The following is a 20,921-nucleotide window of genomic DNA, read 5'->3' as shown; positions in this document are numbered from 1 at the left end:
ATAAAATATACATTATACATATATATATATATTCATTATATACTCTACTGTTTTTCTCTTAAATTTTTTACGATCACAGAATATAAAAACTAGATTTACCTTAGCAATTATTTTGTCTTTATGGTACTGCTTTTCAATTACTGTCGTAATTACACAATTTCACTACTCGCAGCTTTATTTCTTTGACTTGCGTTTTCGTCACCGTGCATGATTTCGTTCACACATATTGTCGCATTGGCAATAAGTCGGGTTACAATCGGCGGAGATCAAGTCGCTCAGTACATTAATCTTCAGTTTACACGATAAATAAAAGAAAATACGCGCGCGAGTTTCCTGAGAACAGTATCCCATGCAGCATACGAGAGTTTTTCTTCCTGAAAAATCCTCAGCACGGCGATTATAAAATATCACATTCCGGAAACGGAATTTTTGCATAATGTACCGAATATAAATATACATATGCACATACATTGTGGTCTTTAATAAATTTGTCACATATCTGGCTACATATACACGGCGAGAAAAATCGCGTTTAAAAGTACATATGCCTAGAAGTAATCTCGTCCCGTGTAAGCTCTGATGTAGTTACCGAAAGCCAAATGTAAATATAGACGTCAGAAAAATATTTAACATATATAAACTTTTATATATATGTATTATAGCTCACATAAGAGGAAAAAGATGATAAAAGCAGTGATAATGAGGCATGTTTGTATACAGAGGAGACTTAGAAATAAAAGAGAAGAAAAAGGTGAGAGATAAAGAGACGCAAGTGACGAAATTTAGAATAAACGTCAAGATATAAAAAGGTGTAAGGTAATTTAAAACGTTAGATAAAACGAAATTAAGTACAGATAGTCCTAGCTACAGTTTTCGATCCCTTTTTCTTCGAAGAAAATATGATACTATTCGTTATTTTTTCATTTTACGTTTGATTTTGTAATATTTTTACTGTAAAATTATATTTCTTTGTTACTGTCCGAGACCCGCTTTGGAGTAATATAGACTTTACACAAAAGTTAGCATAAGAGTTTAGATTAAATTAAAATGTAAATAGTTATAAGCTCGCGATAATCATCAATTTTTACTATAAATATATAATACATATATATAATTTATAAAGTTCAAAGACCGCAACGGTAATACGTTTGTACTATTATCAAATCGTATTCGAGTACACACGGGAAGAAAAAACTATATTATAACTATACACAGAGCTTCTTATATCATTAAATGAGATTATCAACTATGCTCTTAATCATAGACCCTCTGTTTTCGCAACCCAGACGTTCGCGTATATTAAAACAACGATGGTAATCGTGACAATATAACAATTAACAATGACACATTCACGATTCCGATGTAATACCGCTTCTCTGCACGTTATATACTATACATTTCTTAAATAACGTTGTACACATGTGCATATACGTATACATAGCATACACTCTTAGAAAATATTCCTAGCGTAATATATCGTTCGCACTATAATTCGATACGACGTTCCTGAGTTAGTATTTGTTCTATAAAAAATTCACATTGTCGTACTCGGATCGAAGTCATTAGCAATTTCGGACAAGTTGAGGTCCATATGCAATCAACACGATTGGTAAACGTAATCGCTCATCTCCCTGACCGGCAAAAGCATTACACGTTCGCTAATAGCGGAGCTTCTATTCACGCGAGTAAATAGTCTTTCGGGAATGACTGACGCCGATAGAAAATCGCTTTTTTTTCACTATATCTTCACCTAATAACGTACTTTGTCTATCACACGCGCGTGGCAGTGTCCCTCTTCTTAAACTTTCACAACACGGTTTTATTCAACGATCTTATGGTGTTCTTCCCTAAGGCTTTTATATGTTAAACAGTCAATTATTCTACTTAACTATTAAGCGATATACTATGTGCAGAGAAAAAGATGCCTGCAAGAGTGCCTTGCATATGGAAACTTCTGGGAAAGTTAAAATTTTCAAAAAATTTCCCATTTCTTTGACTAATATTTCTCTTTCACGATTTCCTTCAGAGCAAAACAAGTACTTATCACGGAGATAGCTCAGGATTCCGATTAGACTTATCGAAGATGATTTCTGAAACGGTTATCTGAACTGTACAGGAAATTTTTTGAATTATATATACATTTTGAAAATAGACAAAATAGCATAATTATATAATAGCATAATTATAGCATTTCGAAAATGTTGAAAATTTGCACAATAAAAAAATGCTATATAATTTAGCTTAGAGGATCTAATAATATCGACAAAAATTATTATCTGTACTAATTAAACATCCTTTCTTTAAATTTTATCACTCACATTTTTTTAAATTTATGTAATTTAATTTTTTTTAAAACTTATATAATTTAATTATTTTTTTATCATTTTTAGGTACTGTGTATAAAAAGGAAAGTAGTAGCAAGCAAGAACAGGTGTATTCTAGAGCAAACTCTTACAGTACGTAGATCATGCTGGCTACAAGTGGGGAGACTAATTTTGAAAAGAGAAATTAAAAGGAAATAAATATTTGCAAATAATATCGTCGACACGTTGCATTGTCATAATATCAATAGTTAAAAAATTTAATCGTTATAGCATGGATCGATCTCTTAAATTTAACTTCTTTTCAGATTTAAGAGATCGATCCTATGCATTTAATCGAACATAGCACAATTTATCCATATCAATATACCATCGGTACTTTGCATTTGCACATGTTTTCATGCGAGTGTCTAGGCATTCGGATTGCATTACCGAACCTATATACTCGCTTCACTACGACAGACTCAAAACACTAGAACGAGATGTCACACGGTCAACTAAGATTCTCTACAGTGGGTATTATATGTATGGAAAGAAGAAACGATCGAAGCAGTCAGGTGAGAAAGGATAAACGGCACGGCGTCATGCTGCTATTCTACTAAACTGTTTCGCAAAATCGAAGAGAAAGATTCAAAATTAATAGCATGTGTTTGTATGGCTTGGAGAACGATTAAAGTCTTGCGATGGATTTCAACAATCCAAGTGAAAGAGATACATGTATATATGTGTACAATCATATTAAAAAATGTATATTTTCATTATATATTTGTATAAAAAATATATACTAATTTCAAAAGTGACAAAGATAATTTATCATGTCCACAGTCTGAGTTCATGCGACAGATAAATATTATATATTTACATAAACAGAATTTTATATTGTTGGAGGAATATATTAGATATACGGTCTCCTTTTAATCACAAATCCTCCAATAAGTTTGATTAATTATACAGACTGTATTACACTCTCATATTCATATGTACAGATTTTCGAACGCGATATACGAATCCAAAATTAATCGCTTCCAGAGCACTTTATTTGAGACAGAACTACTACAGAAGGGAAAAAAGAAGAAGGAAACAAAGAGAAAGAAGAGTGGAGGGAAAGAAAGAACGCGATATCCAAACGGTGATCAAATATATACATTGAAATGCTGACATGTACAGAATCGTACACGTGCCCCCGTACGTGTTAAACACTGATGCCGGGTAATTAGCATAAAAAATAAGAACCCGTGCCCTGATCTCCCTCGTATACCTGTCTACGTCGCCGCGAATGGCCACGAGGGGTGGTGAAACTGATGGGAATGAATGCCGATGAACGCAACCGTCACTATAAATCTCCCGCTGGTAGCGACCACGATATATCTTCTTCCTGCTCGTATATTAGTGTGCCTGTTTTATCCAGTTCGTTTCCGGTACTCAGCATTTGGTTTTGCTTCATCTTCGGTATGTTGCTAACCTTGCCGAAGGAAATCTCTAATCTGGAGGGCTATACCCCTAAAGGGATATGCGTGGCAGGATGACAATATTTGATCATCGTTTGGATATCGTTCAAATGATATTTATGACCGAATAAAAACCAACGATGTTTTGATTGGATTTAAACTTGGATCCTCGTCTTATTAGAGCAGCGCACGTACACCACGATCGCCAGAATATATTGTGGCGACAGTGCAGAGATATGCGCTGCTCCAACGAGTAGAAGATTCGAGTTCAATTCCAGTCAGAATATCCGTTGGTTTTATTCAACCTCGGAAGGAAGTGACAACCCACTGAGAGTATCTCGTCATAAACATTCCTCTATAGAACCGTCCTGAATCAGCGTTGTTCCAAAAATCACTTCTATCTAGATCGAAATCGAAACGTAATTCACTCTCAGTCGGTTGCGTTCGCTCGACAGGAAGATACGCAATTGTTGCCCTCGTCGTCTGTACATGTATCCGTTTTGAATTGTAGATCCCGTATACAATATCTGATGCACAGATGTGCAAGAGGGATCATGACGCCGAAACCGAGCATTGCGGATTGACTAATCACCTATCAGTCTTAAAATTCTGTATCTTGTAGGACGCTAGAGTCCTACACGGATTAGTCTTGGTAAACGTTTCCATTCAATGTTACGATTTGAACGCTCTGGCAAATTATCAGTTATTGATGACACAAAATCATAATCATCGAACGAAAATGTTAGCCAAGAATAATCCGTAGGTTGGCTCACCCTGGCTTCTTAGACGTTTCACGCAGAATTTTAAGGCAGACACGTGTGTATATACAATATATACATATATACATATAAAGTGAGACGTCTCATCATTCTGACATTGACGGAGGAGGTGGCGGTGGAGGCGGCGGTGGTGGCGGCCCACTCGGCAGGGGAGGAGGCGACGGTGGCGGTTGAAGAGGCGGTGGGGGCAACAATTGCGTATCTTCCTGCCGGGTGGACGCTGCCGACTGAGAGTGAATGACGCTTTGATTCTGATAGAGGTGATTTGAGAGCAACGACGGCGGTGGCACCGACGTGTTGATGGCGCCGTCCGGCGTCATTATCAGATTACTTCCCGCCGGGTACATCGAGTACTGAGATTGTTGAAATTGCTGATAGTACTGTTGATAGGAGGGGTCGTACACGTAACCAGCGGGCGTATTAAACATTGATGTCGGATAATTAGCATAAAAATAAGACTCCGCGCCCTGGTCACGCGGAAACCCGCCGACGTCGCCGCGAACGGTCGGGGGATGGTGGAACTGGTGGGGAGGATAATGCTGATGACCGCGGCTACCGCGGCCGTTACCGTAAATCTCCCGCTGGTAGTGACCACCAGCATTACCGCGCTGACCGGCAACTGCGTGATGTGGTGGTGGACCGCGACCGCCGTGATGCTGACGGACGCCTCTACCACGTACCTTATTATTACTGCTGGTGTTATAGTGCCTGCCGTTCTGCCGTTCCCCAGGTCGATGGCTCTGGCCGTACCCACTCGTCGCTGGTATCGTCAGCGCTTGCTTCTTCGCGAGCGGGAGGCTGCCCGAGCTGTCGCCGATCGTCTCGGCTCGCTCGCGCTTCCGGCTCGTCGTTTCGTTCGCGGATGGCTCGCCGGAAAGGAGCTGCATGTGCGAGGATCCGCTCGAACCGTTCGACGACGACGTTGATGACGTTGATGACATCGACGGCGGCGGCATCAGCGGCGGCAGCGGCGTCGACGCGGAACTCCTCGCGATAATATCGGTGCGGATCTTGATCTTTAGCGGACCCTGCACCAATGGTGGCAGCGCTGGCAAACTGGGCACGCTATCGCTCCCCTTGAGCCGTTCTTTGGGGATCTTGATTTTCAGACCCGTGCCCTGCGGCGATATATTTTTGTCCAGCGAGCCGACTCCTCCGCCGGTCACAGTAGACGACGACGCTTCCGTCCCCAGGTTCAGTTTGTCCTTGGGAATCGTGATTTTTATGGGCGCCGCCGCTGGCGTCTCCTCGCTTTTCTCCTTATCTTTTTTCTCACGATGCTTCTCCTTGTCCTTATCCTTATGTTTGTGCTTATGCTTGTCTTTAGTCTTCTCTTTATCTTTATGCTTGTGTTTCTCCTTCTTTTTCTTTTTCTCACTCTTATGATGCTCCGACCGCTTCTCCTCGACTGGAGGAACAGCTGCTACCACGGTGGCTGCTGGCGCTGCCAACTCCATCATGTTACTGTTGCTTGGTAGTGTCATTGATATACTGTCGGAGAGAACACTGATATCAACGGTCGAGGCTATCGGCGTGAAACTGTCGCTAGTCATCGATAAACATTGAGTCGTCACTGGCAATTGGTGATCCATCAACGAATGCTGAATCGACTGTAGCTGATGCTGCTGGTGCTGGTGCTGCAATTGTTCCTGGTGCACCCGTTGGGTAGACGATTGGCCAGGTTGTTGCAGTCCCTGCAACAGCGACGGCATCGGCGGCAGTGTCTCCTGGAGCAACGCGCTTATACTCTGCGCGGACTTCATCGGCGACGTGTACTCGACTTTTATCTGCGACTGGGTATGAGTCAGTTCCGGGGTTCTGTGTTCCAATAGCTCTTTCTTTATACAATGGTCCACAGGTTCCCGTTTCACACGATGTTCCGGGAATTCATGCTTCACCACCACGTTAAGGTCCATGCCATTAGTCAGTGCGTTCACATTTATCGATGATGCTTTGTGCTGTGACATCGCGTTGAAACGAAGCTGATCCGACTCAAATGGTTTGATGAGCTCCGGCGGTTTCAGGTCGTTAATGACGGATGACGCGCTGCTGTTCCTGCCGTTCGACGATGACGGATTGTCGCGGAGGGGTTGAATCAAGTCGGGCACGCGGCCGAGCATCTTCATCGCCTCCAAACTGGCTGCATCCTCCGTCTTGATTTCTGTCTTAATTTCCGTCTTGATTTCTGTCTTGATTTCCTGTTTTATCACCTTCATCGAATGTTCACTCTCGCTGATGTTCGATGCACGGGTCCTCTTATGCGCATCATTGGACGGTCGTTTCATCGTTAACGCGTCTTGCATAGTAGGAGAGCTCACGAACGGCGACACGCGTTCTTTCAGCTTCGCGGCTGCGGAGGGTGGCGTCTTCTGTTTCGACTTAGGCTTTGCGCCTTGCACGTGCGGTTCTCTGGGCACAATCGGCGTCTCCGGACTGAACAGCGATCTGTGCTTGCTAGGTGGCGTATGCAAATTGCCCTGTAGAACGTCGACGGAATTCCTCTCGGCGAATTCCTCGTGCGCTGTCGATCGCGAACGCTTCTCCGACTTCGTATCATCCACGTTGTTCAGTGTACTCAGACAAGACTGAGAATTGCCATTTTTGATGATATCCTTCAGAATCTGGGATACACCCTGCGCAGTGTGCTGGCTGTACACCTTAGCGGACGCGGTCTTCTGCGACGACGAGGCGCCTGGCGACGTGCCCTGCGGAAGCGCGTTCTGGCTGGCAGTCGGTGCATGCTTCGTATCACTCACGAATGAACTGCCTTTCTCCTGCTGCTGCTGCTGCTGCTGATTGTACTTGGCATGGTGCGCCTGCTGTTTCTGCTGCGCATGCATGAAATATGGTATATCCGCCTGTTTCGGCGGCGGTAACGGCTTCTCGATCAGTTTCCGCACTTCCTCGCTTCTCTGCTCCAGCGTCTCCGCTTTCCGCCGTTGATTCTCAATTCTGTTCATATCTAGATACTTTGCGGACTTGAGCCTCGGGTCCTCCCCGCGGTACAACCTCTTGTCGTGCGCCTGATGCTTGCCATCGAGCGCGTTCAGTCTATGTCCGCTGTGATTATTACTCTTCTCCTGCAAACTACCATGCGCCGAGGACGCGGAATCTTGCCCGGCGCCGCTGTCCGACCTATGTGGTATAGATTCGGACGAGGAACTATCTAAATTGGCATGATGCGAGGAGTGTGCTACACCAGCACTTGTGCTGGCCATACCGGCATTGTGCTCTCTCGGCAATCGTTGCCTATTGGGCTCACGATTAAGTTGACTGCCAGCCGAGTGTCTTTGCGGCACCGGTTGACCGACTTTCATGTCCGGCCGATGATGATGATTATGATGAAGGGCGCCAGTGCCCTTTTGCATAGAGGGCATCTGGTGTTTGCTCGGCATACTTGCGCTCGACATTTGTTTATGATGATGCGAATGGTGGGGCTTGTTAGGATCACCGAGATGGCTCGTCAGGATAGCGGCGGCTGCCTTCTCCCGCTCCAGAGTACGCTCCCGATCCCTCTTCTCTCGCTCCCGATACTCTCGGAAATCTATCGCGGTTGTTCTCGATGGTCCTGCGATAGCCCCGGTTTTCTTCTCATCCTGCTTCTCCTGCTGCCCGTGATGCGAGCGACTCGAATGGACAGCGACTGCGGCGGCGCTGTCCACGTGATGCGTACGACTCGAATGGGCGGCAGAGGCCGCGCTGTCTGTCGCGTGATGAGAACGACTCGAATGGCTGGCGCCGTCCGTCGTGTGATGAGAGCGACTTGAATGGGCAGTAACGGAGGAGCTGGAGGTAGAAGCGGCACTATCCGACCCGTGGTGAGAGCGGCTCGAATGAGCAGAGGCGACGGCGGAGGCACCCGAGGTGCCTTCCGCTACGTGATGAGAGCGACTCGAATGAGCGACACCTTCCACCGTGTGATGAGAACGGCTCGAATGGCTGACGTCATCCATGTGATGGGAGCCTCTAAAATGTGCAACAACGGCTGCAGCGGCACCGTCCAATGTTGCTGGAGATTGTATTCTACGCGGCTCGGTATCCTGAAGAGAAGATACAATACTTCGTCCATGGAAGAGAATAAAAAGGAAATGCGACAAGAGAATCAAATTCGTACGTGTGCGAGTTACTTACGAATGGCGAATTTGGGAGACTCGGATGATGCATGCTTGGACTCTGATTCGCGGAGATGCTCATGATTTTTCGTTTTAATCTCGATGGGCACTTGTCGAATATATGAAGAAATTCGTCTGTAAGTTCTTGGAGGAGGCTTGCAGTTACGGATTTGTCTACGTACCAAAACCACTGTTTTCCTTCAACACTCTGTGGTATCTGTGCACAAAAAGGACAGATAATATCAAAGGCGTATCAATATCTATATATGCGTTAATGCGTTTTCGGAGAATCGAAACAGGCAGGAGTCAATTCAACCGATAAAGATAAACGCAATACGGGTAATTTTTATATTACAATTATACATCGTACACAAGTGACAATAATCAGCACTCTGCAGCGACTCACGTGAATGTTTATAAGATATGTATTTCTCTTACCTCCCAATTAGACCATTTACATGCGAGGTGTATGCAAAAACAGGCGACAACGGTTGGTTTATACTGTAGACACATTGTAGTTAAGTGTAGACTGCAAAAGAAGAGACATTGCATTAAAAAACTACGTAGAGCCAGTCGAGACGTAATCGAGAGCATAGTTATTTAACGATTTTAAAGATCTGCATGTCAAGGCCGTACAAGTATATGGATAAAGTGATAAAAACTGAGTTAACTACTCAAAAATTACTTATTCTAAGAAGAATGAAATTCGTGTATCTTTCCCTGACATGTCCGTGTATAGTTTCGCTTTTATCCTATATTTCAAAGACAATATATGTGGAACTTCTGAGCCGATTACAACACGGAAAAAAGAATGATGTATCAACAAGATCAGTGTAATTGAAATAAAATCGTTGAAACCACATTAGTATTAATAAATGAAAAACATTAGATTGTCGTTTTAATAATCTGGATATTTAGTTCAATGGTTAAAATTAAAATCCATAGCAAATACAATTGAGTGAATTATTTATGTTCGTGGCAGCCCATGTTTAATTCAAGCATCTTCATTTTGTTTAATTCAACAGTATTTTTTCCCACGCACTTGTGTGCATTTGCGGAAAAGTGAAGGACATTGTTGGGGCCATCGCACCAAAATTGCGTAGCTGCATATGCATAGCATAAAATCGTTTAAACCAATGAGTAGCGAGCCGCCTTATTGATTTACATAACACGTTCATTGGTCTAGACGGTTTTATGCTAAGCATATGCAATTTTGTGTGCGATGGCTCTTAGGCCCAGTATCATAGTGGCTAGTCAGCTTAACTGGATGTTAAGTAGTGATGCCAACCACCGATACAAAATTCGGTAAGCTATTTACAAGGTTATATACATGTCTTTATAAATACTATATACAAATATATCAATATATCAATGTAAAGGGTGTACTTAAACCACCGTATATCCTTTTAATCGTAAATTCTTTAGAAATTTTCAAGATGAAAATTATAATACAAAAATGTCGAGGCTATAATAATTTTTAAATAATGAGCGATTATATTTCACAAATGATAGGCCTGAGATTTCGCGCGCTCAGGCACGGCGACATGACCAGTGATGAAAGTGGAAATCTAATCGCTTATTATTTAAAAACTATCATAGCCTCGACATTTTTGTATTAGAATTTTCTAAAGAATCCGTGATTAAAGGGATATCCGGTGGTTTTAGTTAGGTTTACACTCTGTAGATATATATACATTTTTTAAGCTCATTTGCGAAAATGCAACTTGTCAAAATCTAACCTTGTAAATAGCTTACTGAATTTTGTATCAGTGGTTGGCATCACTACTTAACAACTAGTCAAACTAAGTAGCCACTGTGATACTGGGCCTTACTGATGAAACAAAAGTGATTGAAGAGCTACCTGTTAGATGCCATGAAGTATGATGTCTGGGCTAAATCCTTGCTTGCTGAAATAGAAACATTCCATTCTAACTCGTTTTTATAGAGTATTTCAATTCTAACTAATATGTAATGTAAACGCTATATGTTGGAACCTAATCTATACCTTTTACTAGTTGACAACATCTAACAACGTGTGTGTGCGGATGGTCAATGGCAACATCGAATCCCAACGTCTGCAGGAGGACGTTCTCGTTGAAGACCAGATCTTGCGCTTGTTCGAGAAATTGCTGCAAGTAGTAACAGGCGTTATGTAGCAGAATAGATCAAGAAAAGACATGGCTTTTTTTTATTTTGTACAAATTGAAGTTAATAATCAGGGTTGGGAAAGTTACTTTATAAAAGTAATCTAGTTACAGTTTTTTTTTCATAGTGTAACTAGTAGGTCCACTCCGTCATTTCTTTCGTTTTGATCCCTTCTGCGCATCCGACATTGCTCTGGGCAGACTAATGAAACACTTTTCATGAAAAGTGTTTCATTAGTCTGCCCAGAGCAATGTCGGATGCGCAGAAGGGATCAAAACGAAAGAAATGACGGAGTGGACCTACTAGTGGTATACGTGGCTTTGACTTTTACTGAATCCTGCCTGTATGGCACAATAACGTGACCGCAAAGGGACCGGCAGAGAGCCGTAGTACTAGTCATACTATGGTTCTTCGCTAACAATTTCATTAGTTACAGTTACCAATTCTGAAAAGTAACGCGTTACAGATAGTTACACAAAAAGGAACGAATCATCACTTTGCAGTTACTTTCTTGCAATAAACATAAAAATATCAAGTCTGCGTTTCAATTGTGAAGTGTCAATAGAGGCGTTTACACGCAAGGCCTAATGCGATCTGTGGAGATTTAAAAAAAATATATATAAAGTCACTGTTAATGTAACTAAGTTAAGTTACAGTTACGGATGGATTAAAAGTAACGAAGTTAGAGTTGCCAAAAAGAAAGTAACTGTAAATGTAACTCCGTCACAAGTAACGAGTCTTCCCAACCTTGTTAATAACGTTGTCAGCTACAGAGAGACGCAAAGTGATATCTGTGCCTTAAGACACACAACTTACCTCAGACCTACTGTCAGGTGGGGCTTGTTCTCTGTGGAGACACATGTATGCCATTTTGATAACGTGTTCTAGCTTCCTCGGTTGTTCTTCCACTTTTGCTGCTAGAAAGAGCGCAGCCACTGCAATGGCATTCCTGTGAAACTGTGCCAGCGAGTGGAACACGTAGAACCGGTGCATGTACACAATGGCGGTGTTTATGCATAATTGCGATCTGATTTTTGTTAATTAAGGAAAACTTTTTCCAAAGTCGCGCACTGAAATTTCCTGACATAATAAAAATCATGGAATCTCATGTGTGGGGTGGAAGAACATTCAGGATTAAGGAGTACATTGTTACACATATCTTGCAATTATATCGGTCCTACGGATAATCACATTAAACATGTAATAATCATATCAATATTCTTAATGTTATATTCCCTGCAACAAAAAGAAAACATTCTTCAAAATATGATCTTTATCTATGGCTTCAAACATTATCTTCTACAAACTTCATATAATGGATAAAAAATCTATGAGATATCCTCATCTATTTTAATAATTTACAAAAGAGATATTGCAAACTTGACAGAATATAAGTAACGTGAGAAAATAAAAGATTCACTTTCTATAAATCGGTGGGTAAAATGTTCTTCTTTTTCATTAATTAAAAAAAAGGGCTATTACAAGTTTTGCACAATGTGAGAGAAGCAGAAAATTCACTTTGTATATGAAATGTGTGCAAATGAGTGGAAAAATCACAGGAATCCGAAATTTTTTTTAAACATACTTTGTTGCGTATATGGACTTTTCTAGGATTGGCAGGTCCATTTATGCAATAGTCAGCTTCAAAACTTTATTTATTTGAAACTTGTGTGGTTTTTGCGCTTACCAATTCATATACTAGAAAGTAAATTCTGTTTCTTTCACATCATTCATTCATGTTGTGCAGAGTTTGTAATCTCTTTTTTAAAAATAAATTATTGTGATAAAGACGAGGGTTATAATTTCTTTATTCATTACATAAAGTTTGGAGTCTTACAATATTGCGTATACCATAAATGATTGAATATTAATATACTAAACTCAACAGAATATTTTCAATTGAAATATTCAATTTTGAGTGTAGAGAACTGAATACTAACTATACAGACTTTTTTTTCCGTGTAAAATTACGAACGTAATATACACAATATTTTTGACAGCAATTTTGAAATATTGTACGTGATTCGATAGATATATGCGGCGTGATGTGATACTGAGAAGAGGGATCATCGGTTATGAATTGCGGGAAAAAAACCATCTGCTATACCAATCTCTGTTGATTTGCTTGCAGTACTATCTCTGTAGACTAAACTTGCAGTACTATCTCTGTAGACTAAACTTTATGAAGGATTTTTGACCAAACCAATTGATGGCAACATAAAACAAAAAGTTTTCTCGATTTTTTTTAAATTAAAGGAGAGAACACAGATACAAAAATAGCAGAAAATAATTTCTCAAGCTCAATTAATATTCATATCAGTCGAAGCTTTCACAAAATTAGATTTAAAAAATAGCCATTTGTAACATAAAGAGAAAATACAAGTATGTTTTTACATATAAAATAATTTATTTTATTAGGATATTTACAATGTTGATTTAACGAACTTAGCAGACTTTTCGTCTTCTAACAATTTAGTTCAATGAGAAGATTACTGAAATTTAATAAAATTTTCATCATTATTCGTGTTATGGAGATAAATCCAAAGGATTAATACCATAACAAATTTACTAGCTAAAATATAACAAAAAAGTAGAGTACATGTATACATAAAGGAGCAAGACATCAAATTTCTGCGGGTTGCAAGAGTCGCAAATAAATTGCGTGCCCAATTTAAATTTTTTTCACATTTCTAAATAATATCACGTCTATACATAATTGATATTAAGAACAGAATTTTTTGTCGATCCAATTGGCAATATATTGCCAGTTGGATAAAAAAAAGTTCTGTTCTTATTTATTCATCACTGGTGACTTCAAATATACTCCACTGATAATTGATATTGAGAATCTACAAAGATAGCTGCATTAAACTGTTTAATAGAGGAAAATCCCCTATCATAGGCTCCTGATATGAGACAGCGGAGTTTTTGCTAAATTAATAAGCATCATCCGTTGGTTTCCACCATGAATTTATTGCACTTGGGGTGAAATCTGATTGTTGGATCATGTAATCGTTGCGAGAAAAGGTTTGCGATGGAAGTAGGACGTTGAAAACCTATCTCATATTAGAATCCTATCTCATAATAAAGGACTTTCCTCTATACGCAGATTTGTCATTGTCGCAGTGCCCAAAAGACAAATAGGAGTATTAGCGCTTCTCATTTAGTTGCCTAGAACACAAAGTTTAGCATAGAGCTTTCACGTCTGTCCGCACTTTGTGTGCGATACATTCGACAAGCAAACAGGTGAAACTCGCTCGTGCCAAGAGGCACACGAGATCTGTAATAAGAATCCGCTCAAGACGACACTGCATCGTCTCCTTTTGGTCTACATTATCAATCTTCTATCGTTAAAAAGTTTAGCTACTAAAATTAGTCAGAAAGGATTCTTATTAGCTGAAGGTATCTTTTATGAGCGCTTTTATCGGTAAAAGAATATAGGCTTCTGTCTATTCTCTTTCGTCGCCCGTCTACGTCCCGTTACTCGATGGTCTCTGGTTTAAGTATCACAGACTATGTTTACACGGCACTCTAATCGGATTTGATAACAACTGTAGTTAAGGGGCTGACCAATCACAGTCACTCCATTCTTCTAAGGATTAGTTGTGATTGGCCAATTTTATGACTACAGATGTTGTTAAACACGATTAAGGGTCGCGTGTAAACGTAGTCACAGAGTGCTGTTTTGCACGGAGCGCTTAATCGGATTTAATAACATCCGTAGTTAAGGGCTGGCCAAACCACAGTCATTCCATTCTTCTGAGGAATAGTTGTGATTGGCCAGTTTTGTAACTACAGATGTTATTAAGCCCGATTAGGGTGCCGTGTTATAGCACTTGCACACGCATATATCTGCGCATCAATATCTTGAGCCACTCGTGTATCGTTCCAAGTCCCACATCCCCCGATCGGTGTAGCCACCCCAGCGTGAGAAGCATGCTCACGCTGCGGGAATTGATACGAAATCCTGCATTTAGCGGAGAAAGCTGTTTTGCAATTGCTTCAAAGTTTACGTGTCAGATTGGCGTACGCTTCTAGATTTACTTAAGATTAAGGCTAGCGCCGCACCATGCGCGATTCGCATATTCGTGAATGTGCGAAGGAAAAATTCGTCGACTCGCCGTGCGCAATTCGCCATTTGCAGCGACTCGCTAGCCGAGGGGTCTTTTCTGACGAAAATAATGGTTCTTTGACTAATATTGAAACTTGACTGAACTAGTAGAAGAACTGTAGGTTAGGTTTACGACGCAAGTCCTGTAACGATAGGTAAAGGTTAAAAGTTGTCAAAGTTAACACGAACGAAACGACAAATAATAAATTACGAATCACGAATAGCGTGACAATAACAAAAGGTAATAAGAAAAATGTTCAACGAATCAGGAATCGCGCGGTGTAGCGCTAGCTTGAAACAACATACACCAATCAAGTCCAAGAGTTTTACAACAGCAATGCAGCTCTTTCTGCTGCATGCGAAAATGTTCAGGTACCTGTATTATGCAGGGGACTGGACCATGGCGGCTCTTTGGTTTCTCCGCGCGTCGTCCGGTACGTACCGGGCGGAATGGTGGACTGTGTCAATCATGTCCAGCCGCTGGTGCATGTCCACCATGGGATAAACCTCCGCGCGCGCGGTACCGTGACACCTGCCGCTGAGTTGGCCCGCCGAGGTTAGACAGAGACGGGTAGAGCGGCAGAAACCTAAAAATACAGAGGGAGAGGAGCAGAGGGGAGCGTTCTAAAAGCATGGATAAGACCGACGAAAGACGTCGCGCGTGACGCGCGAGCATAAGAAGGATACACAACGAGACGTTGTCCCATGTCCTGGATGAAATTGGCCGCTTGCTGCCGATAGCTCAGCTCCTTGTCCGCGTCGATGCCGGATCTTCTGCTCGGCGTGTTTGCAAGCTGCTCTCTCGTGAAGTACCATCTTTCGTCCGCCGCCATTTATATGTAAATACAATCCGCCCGTGATCCGTAAACGATGCACACTCTTGACAGGCACGTTGCGTGGCGCGAACGGCTAGGACGTCGGGCGGAAGCGGAGGGACGGGGTGCGCGGCGCTTGACGCGCGCGCTCGCTGGAGTCACGTCCTACCGTCGCCGCTCTCGCTCTCGGCGGCTAGCGTCACGCTGCTCGATCTCGAATGATCGAAAATGGCGCCGCGAGGGCGAATGACGCAACGCGATGCGACGAGATGCGATGTCGCGGACGCCGCGGGGACAAAGGGCTCCCGCGGTGGTCCCGCGGAGGCGGCCCGCGCGCCGAGGAGCGCGAAGGGAGCGCCGAGCTGCTTCCTTCTCCTCCTCGCCGCTTCACCACTGCTGATCGCGCGACTGTCACGCTGGAACGACGTACCTGGAATAACCACAGCGGTCGTGATTACCCGCCGCACCACCCTGGTCGAGTCGCTCTCCAGCCACCACGCTCGCGGGACGCGCGTAACCGCAGCGTCGGGTCGCGACGTTCCGTTGACGTCGGCCGGGCACCGTCGCCGAACGAGCATGTATGAGGGAGCTTCGTGCGTCTCTCGATTATTGTTCGTGCGTTCCTACACGGGACGATCGACCACGAGAACACGCGGTCATAACCTCCGCGGCATCTCGCGGGGCCGATGCATCGTCATCGCGGTCGACCGGACGGACGGACGGGCGGGCGGGCGGACGGACGGGCGTCCCCCGGAGATCTCTCTCCGTCGCGACGATTAGCCGTTAAACGACGCTAAGACGACCGACGGTGCAACGGTCGCGTCACACGTTGCGTAACACGCGTGGCGAACCGCACCGTATCGTCGTATCACGTCGACCACCTTCACCTGGCTCTTCCTTGAAGGAATTCACGTCCCCCGCGAACGTGTACCTCCTCTCCGACGTTTCGTCGCCTCGCCTCCGGAGGCCAGCGCGGCCGCGTCGCGTAAGCGCGCTTTAACGGCGTGCCCGTAGACCGTCCGGCGTGAGCCACCGCACAGAACGAGCTACTGTAACGGCATTTCCGCCGTAAAGCCTAGTGCAGACTGCACGCAGCAAGCAGCAAGCGTCGAGCAGCAGCCAATCAACGAAGAGATATTTTCTACGCCACTGCTGACGCTTCCGAAAGATCTCTTCGTTGATTGGCTGCTGCTCGACGCTTGCCGTTTGCTGCGTGCAGTCTGCACTAGGCTTTATGGATGTTTTATAAAGTCCACGGATATTCCGACATGAAATGGACACGAAACGGATATCCATGGGATATCTGGGGTGTTTTCGCGACGTAGATCAAAATGATCCGGATCAAAATGATCCGTGCTATGATTGGTCAAATCTGAAATTTCGTAGCATCTCATTGAAATTTTATTCAATGAAAGGGTGCATTTTCACCTGACGCTATGACGCTAGATTTTTCAGCGTCAACAGACGCTAGCGTCAAAAGAACCTGGTATCCAAGTATGAGCGTCAGTGCACTACATTGCGTCGAGATTAGATTAACTAATCTTAACTTGGTTTGAAGAACTGTCATTTGTAATGAATACCGGCCTAAATATCCGGCACCAAGATGGCCGCGACAATAGACGATTCCTCTCACCCTTCAGAGCAAATTCCCCGCGTCCGAAAGGTACGTACGCTCTGTCCAGATACTTTCTACGTCGTCCATAGTTCCTCGCTTTAACCTCTCCGTGCTTTTTCGTTACACGTACATACAACTGCTCGGACGTAAAGAATCGACGCGAACGTCCCTTCGTCATTAGGACGAAGATCGTCGTCGTTCAGCTATCGTACGACGTCGTCCAAACATTATTTCGCTGCGCAGTAAGTTATTTTTTGCTTGTGCCAAGGAAAGGTCCCCTGAAGTAATCCAAGTAATAACGGCATTCTTTAATATAGTAAAATAAAATAATACATATGTACAAAGTATATAAGTTGTAAGTAGTACAGTTCGCGCGTTGACGTGATCAATTTAATCGTGTATTTTACATTCTTCATGAAAACACTTGAATACAAAGGTACTTTTATACCTACTTTCTTGAATCAGATCTTATTCTTCATCGACTTTCTCTTTTACTAGACGCAAGGCATGTTTCGGATACCAAAGCCTACGATGCCCATGTCCACCGCAACAACAGTTACAAAACGCCTCAAGCAAGCCCAGAGTTGCCTCTATGCGTCCTACGAATGTACGCAATCCTGTCTAGACGGATACTCGTACTGCATTAAGCACATCCTGGAGGATCCTAGCGCGCCTTACAAACAGTGTGCTTTTGTATACAATACCAATGGGAGAAAATGTCAGAATGCAGCCCCAAAATTGGACAGAAGAGACGTCTCGTAAGTATCTTCTCGTGTCCAATAAGATTGTGGAACTCTTTCTTTCAGATAAATCAATGCATTTATCTCTTGCAGATACTGCGGTGAACATTCTAGGAAAGCGCAAACCGCTCGGATCAAGTCGACGTCGCGGCGTTCTCTGCCGGAAACGCCAGAGATGCTGTTACTTCATCTAAGTCACTACGTCAAGCCCGATTCTAGCGCTGAAGATGCGGAGGAAGACAGAGGAAAAGTGAAAGCTTTAGATCCTTTCAGTGAGTATCGCCAAATATAACATGGTGCTCACGTTCTTTTCTATAAATATTTCATCATAGACCACTTTTACCTTTTGTTAACAAAGCACTCCCACAAAAATACTTAATGTAAACTTGATACAAAATTTTGGAGTCTACGTTTTTACCTTATAATATTGCATGTTGACGAAAGTTACAGCAAATGGAAACATCAAGTTATTATTTTCAGCCGAAGTTGATGCTTACAGAGTGAATGCGAGTGGAAGTGACATCTTAGATTACGCCAGTTCGTCAGAGAGTGACGTTGAACCTACAGTTGTGACTGACACCCTGAGGGGAGTTTATCTCGACGATAGCGATAATGAGAGTTTACACAGCCCGCAAGAGGATCCTCTGAAGTAAGTGCGCTCCATAATACCATTGTGTACGCATGTTAATTATTTTGGGAATTATGCTACTACATTAGAATCCGCTAGCATGCTTCAGCTTGTGCAACTCTACTTGAAAAAAATACTGGTGTTCATTTTTATTACGTATATCTAATATTGGAATTTATTTGTCTATGCTGCAAACTTTTCAGCGGTTGCTGTGATTTTTAATTAAATGTTTCTCTAACAAATGTACAATGACACTAACAATTTCTTTCTTTTTCGGCTTTCACAAATCATACAAACCCTAAGAATATACATACACCTCGTGCAACAGAATGTTTTGCATTTTGCTTTTATTATTTTATGACTGCACACTTTCACTATTAGTGTCGAGACCTTCCTTCTCTTGTAGTTGCTTTGCGCAAGGACAAGATACTAATTACATCTCAAATTATTAGTATTAACTTTTTAAGGCATGCCGGCATCTTCACGGCGGAAGAAGTGATTTACATCGCGAGAGAAAAACTCATCAAGCTTCAGTCTCTTTACATCGATCAATTTAGAAGACTTCAGTATGTGCTGAAGGAGAAGAGACGAAAATATTTGCTCGCGCTGAAGAAGGAAAAGGAAACATTATGTAAGTAATTACTTCAAGTAACTTGCATTTTTTTCCCCAATAAATTGCACACATCCCAATAAATAAATTACACTCGATATATAGGTAGCATACATAGCCAGAAAAGGGAAACTGCAAAAGAGAAGAAGCTTTACGAGAAACTGAAAGCTTTAAATCGCTATCACAGGCGGAGTGGTGTCGAAGCGATACTTTATAGAAAGTCACTAGAACGTCGCGCACAGGTAACATCATGAATGCCATTTGTATCAGCGTTCGAATAAAACGTATCAGTTGCATGACAAAAAAATTTATTTTTCAGGTAACCGAGCCTATTCAAAAACCACCCAATGTATCCAAATGCGTATTCACCGAAGGTGGCGTAAAATGTGGTGAAAGAACGCTTCCGTCGGCCAAGCACTGTCGTAAACATATCTTGAAGGTACACGTATTATTTTTCTGTATAGGAAAAGAGAATTAACATGTGGATCTATGAGGTCTTATTACGATTGTCTGTCCACAGGATCAGCATCAAGTTTTATTTAAAGCGTGCGGAGCGGTGAGAGCTGACATCGAATGCCACGAACCAGTGCCGGTAATCTTCGACTCTAACTGTGTGTTTCATATGAACTTGCCGGCGCCGTGCAAACTAGAGCCTATGAAGGTACGGTAGCGCTTCTCCGATAATTGTAGTCGATTATGAATGTTCCGTAATTTGTATTCATCTCTGCAGTTCGAAGAAGAGAAACCCGTAAAGCAAGAAACATCGATGATCGATCAGTCGATGGAGATTGACGTGGTGGGTGAGGCGCAAGAAATTGATCCCGACGACGATATGGCGGGGCTGATGAGGGAGATGAACGACTCCGCTAATTTGAAACCTTCATTTGCAAATGAAAGCTTGAACAGTGAGACCAGCACGGACACGGCGTTTAGTTTGTCGGCGCAGATGAGTGATCGGGATGATTTCGTTACTGTATGACCAAATATTTTTACATGATTTTCGAAGTGGAATATTTTTGCCGTCATGTTGTGGCTGCGACAAAGAGTCACGGCGCACTCTTCGGTATTCCCATCAGAATCACAGTTTTTCTTAGCTGCTGTGAAGTGCGAGCGCGCGTATTTGTGTTAAATGTACATGTACAGCAAACTTACCTTTACGTAATAGAACTATTTAAACTGATGTTAATATATTTGTATATAATTGAAGGAAATAGACCCGATACGAAGATTATTAAGTCACCAAATCTTGTTGTTTAACCTCTTTTGTACAATTTTCTTTGAAACGAGTATTGAATCTTTTGTAGTTTAATGCTCCTTGTTAACAACGCTAGAAGAATGTGTTTCAATTTCAAGAATACAGGAAACAAGATTGTTTTATTTTATTATTAATATTTATTTAAATTAAAAAGCCACAAACTTTCTATTTTTTATGGGTGGGTTGTTTTTTTAATCATTCTTGCCACACGAGATGCTCTTTCTATTCCAAAACTATTCGAATATCCAAAATTTTAAGATATTAATATCTGGATACTCGAGAAAATGTCAAATTTGAATACCAATTAACAAAATCACCCATATGACGGTTCCATTTTCTTAT

General features: G+C 42.2%; 2 protein-coding genes and 1 long non-coding RNA gene across 9 annotated transcripts in view; 1 reads left to right on the top strand and 2 right to left on the bottom strand.

Annotated features, from left to right (window-relative positions):
- The window catches only part of LOC105569028 (cyclin-T), a 21,676-nt gene extending 5,251 nt beyond the window's left edge, over positions 1-16,425 (bottom strand). The window contains exons 1-7 of one of the 4 annotated variants that reach the window (XM_012025155.1): positions 15,604-16,425; positions 11,622-11,832; positions 10,666-10,789; positions 10,522-10,588; positions 9,099-9,189; positions 8,680-8,877; positions 5,229-8,588 (exon numbers count right to left, since the gene is read on the bottom strand). In XM_012025155.1, the coding sequence (XP_011880545.1) occupies positions 5,229-8,588; positions 8,680-8,877; positions 9,099-9,189; positions 10,522-10,588; positions 10,666-10,789; positions 11,622-11,832; positions 15,604-15,749 (4,197 nt within the window). In that variant the 5' untranslated portion in view covers positions 15,750-16,425. Of the gene's footprint in view, positions 1-2,390; positions 8,589-8,679; positions 8,878-9,098; positions 9,190-10,521; positions 10,589-10,665; positions 10,790-11,621; positions 11,833-15,603 lie in introns of those variants that run through there. The other 3 variants (XM_012025156.1, XM_012025153.1, XM_012025154.1) reach the window with 3 other exon arrangements.
- Positions 12,600-15,597, bottom strand: LOC105569027. Its single transcript, XR_001009470.1, has 2 exons — positions 15,293-15,597; positions 12,600-14,772 (listed from the first exon to the last, which is right to left on the bottom strand). It is a non-coding gene; the product is annotated as an uncharacterized LOC105569027 (long non-coding RNA).
- An 884-nt stretch (positions 16,426-17,309) lies between the features above and the next one.
- Positions 17,310-20,568, top strand: LOC105569026 (KAT8 regulatory NSL complex subunit 2). 4 transcript variants are annotated; one of them, XM_012025150.1, is made up of 9 exons: positions 17,310-17,638; positions 17,845-18,104; positions 18,180-18,358; positions 18,567-18,735; positions 19,167-19,345; positions 19,430-19,566; positions 19,644-19,763; positions 19,845-19,985; positions 20,055-20,568. In XM_012025150.1, exons 2-9 carry the CDS (start codon positions 17,854-17,856, stop codon positions 20,301-20,303), a joined length of 1,425 nt encoding a protein of 474 aa, XP_011880540.1. In that variant the 5' UTR covers positions 17,310-17,638; positions 17,845-17,853; the 3' UTR covers positions 20,304-20,568. The 4 variants fall into 4 exon arrangements, with proteins under 4 accessions (XP_011880540.1, XP_011880539.1, XP_011880542.1 ...); XM_012025149.1 differs by having other exon boundaries at positions 17,314-17,588; XM_012025152.1 differs by having other exon boundaries at positions 17,336-17,588; positions 19,182-19,345.
- The last annotated feature ends 353 nt before the right edge of the window (positions 20,569-20,921 follow it).

The sequence above is a fragment of the Vollenhovia emeryi genome, unplaced genomic scaffold (assembly GCF_000949405.1).
Source record: "Vollenhovia emeryi isolate VEMERY1.0 unplaced genomic scaffold, V.emery_V1.0 DF939126.1, whole genome shotgun sequence".
In the NCBI taxonomy this organism is placed as follows: domain Eukaryota; kingdom Metazoa; phylum Arthropoda; class Insecta; order Hymenoptera; family Formicidae; genus Vollenhovia; species Vollenhovia emeryi.
The sequence above is the reverse complement of the archived record's forward strand: the minus strand, read 5'-3'. Positions and strand labels throughout refer to the sequence as shown.

What these genes read in the sequence shown, in the direction of transcription:
- LOC105569026 (XM_012025150.1), top strand. Translation starts at nt 17,854, where the DNA reads ATGTTTCGGATACCAAAGCCTACGATGCCCATGTCCACCGCAACAACA. An exon ending in TTGGACAGAAGAGACGTCTC is followed by an intron (nt 18,105 to 18,179) that starts GTAAGTATCTTC and finishes TATCTCTTGCAG; the next exon opens with ATACTGCGGTGAACATTCTA. An exon ending in GAAGGAAAAGGAAACATTAT is followed by an intron (nt 19,346 to 19,429) that starts GTAAGTAATTAC and finishes CTCGATATATAG; the next exon opens with GTAGCATACATAGCCAGAAA.